This window comes from Mobula hypostoma, chromosome 7, assembly GCF_963921235.1.
Source record: "Mobula hypostoma chromosome 7, sMobHyp1.1, whole genome shotgun sequence".
NCBI lineage: Eukaryota > Metazoa > Chordata > Chondrichthyes > Myliobatiformes > Myliobatidae > Mobula > Mobula hypostoma.
In genome coordinates this window covers 164095910-164104286 of record NC_086103.1, presented here as the reverse complement: position 1 = coordinate 164104286, position 8377 = coordinate 164095910, and the positions used below count along the sequence as shown (strand labels likewise).

Here is an 8377-nt window from a genome sequence, read left to right as displayed (position 1 = left end):
ATGTCATGAACAGAGCAAGCACAAAAAGAAAAATAATGTATGAGATCATGAAAAGGCAACGTAACTTCATTGGACATGTGATAAGGAAAGAGGAGTTAGAATGCATGGTAATTATGGGAAAGATTGCAAGGAAGAAAGCAAGAGGAAGACAAAGACAAATGATGATGGAGACAGCAGCCAGAGAACTGGAAATGAATACCAATAAATTGATCCACTTGACCCGAAACAGGAGTGTGTGGGCCATGGCAGTCAAAGCTCAAACTGGGCATGGCACCTGATGATGATGATAGCGCAGAATTGGCCCTACCCGGCCCTTCGAACCGCACTGCCCTCCAATACCCAATTTGACCTTAGCCTAATCACGGGACAATTTACAATGATCAATTAACCTACTAACCTGTACGTCTTTGGACTGTGGGAGGAAACTGGAGCACCCGGAGGAAACCCACGCATTTAACAGGGAGGACTTACATAGACTCTTTACGGATGACTCAGAATTGAACTCTGAACTCCAGTGCAAACCACAATGCTACCATGGTGCCCTTTAGCTTGGGCTAAAATCAATATGAACAAGGAGATACCGATACCAGAAGTGAAACAGTTATTTATGTTTTATGGGAGAAGCCACAGGAGCTCCAGAATCATGTCTGTTATTATCCGTGCTTCAGCAATCAGATTGAAACACAATTCTTCCGCACAGACAACAAGAAACAGGTGGGAATTTCTGGCTTATGGGAATAAAGTGATGTGTGGCTGAGACTCAGCTGACAAGACGACAACGGCAATGAGGATAAGGAAAAGAAAACTTAATATGTGAAAGAAAAGAGTAAACACACAAGCAGTTTTCTACAGGATTTTATTCCTCTTTCACAATGGCACAAGAAAGTGGGAACATGAATAGGTCCCCTGGCCCCTCTAGCTGCCCCACCATTCAATTTCATCATAGCCAATCTGCAATGGCCTCAACACCTCTTCTGTGCTGGATCTTCAAAACCCCCCGATTCCTCAATCTTTCAAAGATTTCCCCCTTGAGTATCCTATATCCAATGATCTGGTTTCTGAAAGTAGAAAACTTTCACTACCCTCTGAGAGAAGAGTTTCCAAATGGGAGTTTCCAGTCCTTAATTCCAACATTGACATGATCAGCAAATGGCCTCATTCTGTTACAGATCCCTGTGATTCTGCACCAGATGAATCATATAGAGAGATTGAAGATTCTTGATTGGTCAGGACATGAAGGGATATGGGGAGAGGGCAGGAAATTGGGGCTGAGAGGAAAATTCTATCAGCTATGATGAAATGGTGGAGCAGACTCGATAGGCCAAATGGCCTAATTCTGATCCTATATCTTATGGTCTTATTTACTACATATTCCAGATGTGGTGAAATCACAAAGACAGTTCTGGTTGAGAGTTGTATGAGTTTTCATGACTATCGCTTTCAGTTGAAGAATTCAACTCTTTCGGTTTGGATTCTGATCCAGAGCCTGACCGCCATTCACAGTCCTCAGCAAATGAAGAATCCTTGCGCATTCTATGATATTTCTTGAGTTTCGCACTTTCCTTTGGATTTGTCCTGTGTCTTTCGTCAGAAGGTGACAAGCTTCCTTGCAGTTCCTGTGATTTAACTGGTTTCGAAATGGGCTTTATAAATTGCACACTATGTCTGGAAAAAAGAAGAAAAGAACATAGGTTTAGAAAAGGAAGATAGCTAGTTAGTTCTTACTTCTCACATGGGGTTGCCATGGTAGCGTAGTGGTTAGCGGAACATTATTACAACTCGGGGCGTCACAGCCCAGAGTTCAATTCCAACATCCTCTCTAAGGAGTCTGTATGTCCTCCCCGTGCAATGCGGGGGGTTTTCTCCTGGTGCTCTGTTTCCTCCCGGTCCAAAGGTGTACCGGTTAGTAGGTTAATTGGTCATTGTAAATTGATTAGGCTAGGGTTAAATCGGAAGTTATTGGGTGGCATGGCTCAAGGTGCTGGAAGGCCTATTCTGTCCCTCAACAAATAGAATAAAAATAAGTATCCAACCAACACACAGAAAATGCTGGAGGAGCTCAGCAGGCCAGGCAGCATCTTTGGAAAAGAGTACAGTTGACGTTTCGGGCCGAGACCCTTCATCAGGAGCGGAGAAAAAAACACGAGAAGTCAGAGTTAGGAGGTGGGGGGAGGTGAGGAAGACACATAAAGTGGTAGGTGAAACTGGGAAGGGGGAGGGGTGAAGTAAAGAGGTGGGAAGCTGATGGTGAAAGAGGCGTAGGGCTGGCAAAGGGGGAATCTGATAGGTGGGGACAGAAGGCCATGGAAGAAAGAAAAGGGGGGAGGAGCACCAGAGGGAGGTGATAGCAGGTAAGGACATTAGGTAAGAGAAGGAAATGAGAATGGGGAATGGTGGAGTGGGATGGGGAGGCATTACCGGAAGTTTGAGAAATCAATGTTCAAAATAATATTGTCATTCTCATAGAATTTTAGAGTAATAAAGTCATACACTGCAGAAACGGGTCCAAGCTAATATATCCATCCACACTAATCCTATTTGCCCACACTACACCTATCCTTCAGGCTCTTCCAGCCCAACGAGCCTGTGGCACCCAGTTACACCCACGTGACCAATTATCCTACTGACTCCTGCACCTTCGGAATTTGGAAGGAAAGCAGAGCACCCAGAGGAAACCCACATGCTCACAGGGAGAAGGCAGAAACTCCTTGCAGGCAGTGGCAAGAATTGAACTTGAGTCGTAGGGGCTGTAATAGTGTTGCTAACATCCTAACCACTATCATACTGCTATCGTGGGAAAAAGATTCAGACTGTCTATCCCATCTATGCATTTTATAATTTTCTATACCACACAACCTGCTTTGATCCAGGGAAAACAAACCCAGATCTTCTCATAACTAAAGTCCTCCAGTCTAGCAAACATCCTGGTGAATCTCCTCTGCACTCTCTCCTGTGTGAACACATCCTGTCTATAGTGTTGAGATTTGGAACATAATAATCCAAGTATGGCCTAACCAGTGCTTTGTAAGCTTGCAGCATGTTGCCCGAACACTGATGCTCTAAGTCCTGATTGACAGGTTTTCTTCACGGCCCTATCTACCATGTAGCCACTTTCAGTGATTCAGTTCTGTTTACTAACTTGTGTGAGGCTAAACCCTGAAGAACTAAAAGCTCTTAGATGTGAGTTGGATGGACTACTATATATCATAAAAAGCTTGAGTTTGGTGAATATAAATCCAATTTTCATTCAAGCCATTTCTGAGCCATTGGCAAAAGAAAACATAATGAGACTCAGCTGGGTAACCACCATTCCCAAGCAGTTTAACACCAGTCATAAACCCAAGAGGTTCTGCAGATGCTGCTTATCCAGACCAACACCCAAAGTGCTGGAGGAACTTAGCAGGTCAGGCAGCATCTTCGGTGATGAAGGATTTTGGTCAGAAACATTGTCTGTTTATTCCTCTTCATAGATTCTGTCTCTCCTGCTGAGTTCCTCCAACATTTGTGTATGTGTTCATCTAGCCCACAAAGTGCTACTTGGATAAGCATTTGGTTCTATTAAAGGTGGAACTCGATATTTAGCAGAACCTTCAGAAGAGGAAGGAAGAGCATTCGGGGCAAAAGGAATGTATGTATTCCTTAAATGTAATCAGACATATTCTGAAAGACCCACAGAACTCAGTAATAACATGACTAACCACTAAATAATAAAATCCCAGATATCTTTGCTGTCTGTCAGAAATAAACACTTACATTCTCGTTTATAGTCTAATAAAGATTTAATTGCAGTACTCATATTTAATTTCAAAACACACATTTAGGTCATGAAGGTTTTTGACAGAACTGTTGCTCTTTTGTTTCCAAGGCCATACCTTTGCTCCCATGAATTCTGGCTGAATGTGGGTAGAGTCGAGATTCTAGGATTTATTCTTATTTGTACTTTCTGTGTGAGCAATGCCGACAAGGCCAAACTGGCCCCACAACCTTAGGTGTTCTGAGTAGGTGGGGATGGCCCTTTACTTAAACTTGCATTTCTTGTGAGAAATTTCACCCTACAATGGAACTTGGTAATAAACCAAAAGATCCTGATCCAATGACCACGCTACAGCTTGATATGGCACTCAGTGGAGATGGAGGTCATAAGACATAGGAGAAGAAATAGACCATTCAGACCTTGGAGTCATTACCATTCAATCATGGCTGATTTATTATCCCCCCCAACCCCATTCTCCTGCCCTTTCCTCATAACCTTTGACACCCTTATTAATCAAGAACCTATTAACCTCAACTTTAAATATTCCCAATGATTTGACCTCCACAGCGATCCGTGGCAATGAGTTCCACAAATTCACCACCCTCTGGCTAAAGAAATTCCTCCTCATCTCTGTTCTAAAGGAATGTCCTTCTATTTTGAGACTGTGACCTCCCACTATTGGAAACACACTCTCCATGTCCACTCTACCCAGGCCTTTCAATATTGATTGTATTCTGAAAAGAACCTCACTACATATGCTGCATATTAAATGAACTGGATGGCATCAAGAGGAAATTGGGAAACTTGAGACTGTTATTGCAAGCATTTGATTGGGATTCTGTCTAACCCCTCACCCTGAAACGTTCATTTCCTGCACTACTTGCTCACTCTGTGTTCTCTCAACAAAATGTATGGCAGCGCCCGTCCCAAGACTTCGATGATGGCACTTTCCCAACCTCACGATTCTTCCAAAAACAAAAACTACAGCTGCATGGAATTTCCTTCCAAGTCACCATCCTGACTTCATCAGCAGTGAGTCAGAAAAATGGAATACCCTCTATCTCTCCTCTGCACTGGATTGACCGCTGTGGCTCCCAGCAATGGCTCGTCACACCCTTAAGGACCATTTTAGAAGAGTTATAAACACTGACTTTGCCAGCTGCGTGCTCTATCACCAAGGAGCAATTTGACACCCACTTGATGTAACCAAGTAATCAAGCAGCAGCAATGACGAATGTGGCCAAATTAATATTGCATCAAGTGTCTAACTGGTAGTTTCTGTACATAAATACATTTTACGCAGCTCAGAATAGATGAGCATAAAGAGAAGAAAAAAGGTTAATCGTCTTACATGGATTAAGAGATTTCAAGCTCATTTGTTGGACTTTATTTGACAGTGTCATGTGCTGCCATAGGGACTTGTTATATACTTAGATCAGGCCATTTTACTGAGGTTGTGTGGTTGCCAAGTCAACCAGTGTTGTTTGGTGCCTTGCTGAAATGGAAAAAGCTTTTGAGAACTCAACACTATCTTTTCATGAAAAAGATAGCTTATTGTATTCAATTCATGCCTTTTTATATATAGTTACGATGAAATGGCTTGCGTTTTGCGTCTCACAAAAAATAGCATTTTCAGATACAAAATAGACCAAAAATAGCATCAATTATCTTTATTGTAACTTATAGTAATTTTTTTGTGTTTTCTACTGCACAGCACAATAAACTGCAGTGGCATATATCAGTGATAATAAACCTGATTCAGACTCTGATACACTTATATATCAAAACTAGTGTTTTGCAGAGGTTGGAAATTTCTTGATTGTAAGGGCATCAAAGATTACAGGGAGAAGGCAGGAGAACGGAATTGACAGGGAAAGTAAACCAGCCATTTATGGCCTAATTCTGCTCTTAATAGTGTATATTATTCATAAATGAAAACAATGCTGGAAAGGTTCATTGTCTCTAATGAAAGATTATCAACTTCAAGTGTTAACTGTTTACTTCTCCAGTGACCTACTGAGTACTTCTAACATTTCCTTTGTGAGTTTCCAAATGTTTCGCATTTTAGAATTCCATCATTCACTTTTGCGTTAGAATGAATGCCTTTTATAGAGTTTACAGAGCACTACAGCACAGAAACAGGCCAAACTATTATTCTGCCTAGTCCTTTAGACCTACATAGCCATCCTCACCTCTCCCATCCATTACTTATCCAACGTTGAACTCAAACCCACAGCCACCACTTGTGCTGGCAGCTTGTTTCACAGTGAAGAAATTCCCCCTCATGTTGTCTTTAAACCCTTCACCTTTTATCTTTATCACATGTTTGAGTCTCACCCAACCTCAGTGGAAAAAGCCTGCTTGCATCTACCCCATCTACACTCAGTGTCTACATTATTAGGTACATCTGCTCATTAATGCAAGTATCTAATTAGCCAATCATGTGGCAGCAACTCAATGCATAGAAGCATGCAAGCATGGTCAAGAGGTTTAGTGGTTGTTCAGAACAAACACCAGAATGGAGAAGAAATGTAAGCTAAGTGACTTTCCCTGTGGAATGATTATTAGGTGCTAGGTGGGTGGTTTGATTATCTCAGAAACTGCCGATCTCCTAGGATATTCATGCACAACAGTCTCTAGAGTTTACAGAGAACGGTGCGAGAAACAAAAAAAACATCCAGCGAGTCGCAGTTCTGTGGGTGAAAATGCCTTGTTAATGACACAAGTCAGAGGAGAGTATCTAGACTGGTACAAGCTAACAGGAAGGTGACAGTAACTCAAATAACCATGTGTTACAACGGTGGTGTGCAGAAGAGCATCTCTGAATGTACAGCACATTTAACCTTGTAGTGGTTGGACTACAGCAGTAGAAGACTACAAACATATACTTAGTGGCCACTTTAGTAGCTACAGGAGGTGCCCTATAATGTGGCCACTGAGTGTATTTCACTCATAATTTTGTATACACCTATCAAATCTCCCCTAATCAAATCGTATCTGTTCTGTCTCCAAAATGATCTATCAAAAATTGTTCTTTCAAAATGCTTTCGCCACCTCAAAATATACATTGTGAGATACTCTACTACCTGCGATGTCACACTACACAATGGCATTACACAACTGGGCCATCACTTAATTGGGGCAGCTGCTTGTTTAGGATGACTCTTAAAGAACAAAAACTTATCTAGCAAATAGACAGGGTTCCCTTTATTCATTTGGGTCACTATACTACTTAATTGGGAAAGAAGGATGTTGTTGAACAGTTTCTAACTGGCATCAGTCACATGCACTTCTGTGGCCATTAGACACCACACTGTGCTTTTAACTCGCATCAGTTGCATGTGTTTGTGCTCAAAAATCAGTGACTTCTCTCACTGAGAGTTGGCAAGAATGAAGCAGGAAGACAATTCAGAACTGTTCTGCTCACTGCAGTTTCAAGTATTCAGGCTTGGAAATACTAGAAAAGGCTGGGGTTGAAAGTGAAACGATTTCTTCAGCAAATTAGGAAATATGAAGAATTTGAATGAATCTACAGTCATCTTGAAAGTTACAATGAAAATGAAGATTTGGATGATGCTGTCATCAAGAAAATCATATGACAGCAGTACATTATCTGCACTTGGTTTCTGTGCTGAATTTGTTTATTTACAGTCAATCAAAAGAACATGGCAACATACATTGGATGAAATCTTCCGTTGATAACAACTTGGGAATAGATGTACTAGTATTGGTAGTGTGAGGGGATCCTGAAGCACCCCTATTAACTGTACTTTTGAAAAGAGAGACAGAGTTATTTACCACCGATGGCTTGTTTGTAAAAGAGAGAGAGAGACGAAGATTAACGGTTGGACCGTCACTTTAAGGCACTGGAAGTAACTTTGGATTTCTACTGATTTGGGTTTGGAGACAGCACCGAGCAGCTCGAAAGTTGCTATGGTGACCGAAGGCAGGTTATTGATATTTCTTTCAAGGACTTGTTGCCTGTTTGCATTTCTTCACAGACAAAGGAAGGAGGGATTATTTGAATGACAGTTGATGCTCAGTACGATGAGATAAATAGGAGGTCAGATGATACAGACCTCAGACACATGTTTGGACACTGAATGAGCATTGTTGTGCCCGCAGGAAAAGTGGGTTTTGGAGGATCGATCCAATCGCTCTTGCAGTGGAAAGAGGAAAAGGGTTGACTCTGGTGGGGAGTTGTCCATGTGTCCACCCTCACCTGGGGGATAGCTCCACCACAGAAAACTGGTCCCCTTTGTTAAAGTCACAGTCGGTGACTTGTAAAGGATTCCGAAGGACAATGAGGAGATCGACAGAGGCAGCTCACCTGAAGACTCAAATCTCTCCCTCTCTCTCTCTCTCTCCATCACTACTCAACTCAATACCACGAACTGAACTGAACTGAACTTTACCCATCATATTTCACTTATATAATTTGTCATTCAATTAAATAACGGGTTGTCTTTTTGCTACATTTTTAACAATTTCCATGAAACTTCAACTAATTGGGCCAGCCGCTCAATTGAGCCAAAATGTGCCCCAATTAACCGGAAACCATTGTACCTGCTTCTCTCCTGGTAATACCGGTTATTTTCAGGAAAATAATGACTTGCATTTCTT

The 8377-nt window shown here is 41.8% G+C and overlaps 1 protein-coding gene across 4 annotated transcripts in view; it reads right to left on the bottom strand.

Annotated features, from left to right (window-relative positions):
- Positions 1–847: 847 nt before the first annotated feature.
- LOC134349729 (von Willebrand factor A domain-containing protein 3B-like) overlaps positions 848–8377 on the bottom strand; it is a 180619-nt gene continuing 173089 nt past the window's right edge. For all 4 annotated transcript variants that reach the window (XM_063054493.1, XM_063054494.1, XM_063054495.1 and 1 more), the window contains one exon: positions 848–1665. In XM_063054493.1, coding sequence (XP_062910563.1) covers positions 1389–1665 — 277 coding nt within the window. In that variant the 3' untranslated portion in view covers positions 848–1388. The remainder of the gene's footprint in view (positions 1666–8377) is intronic.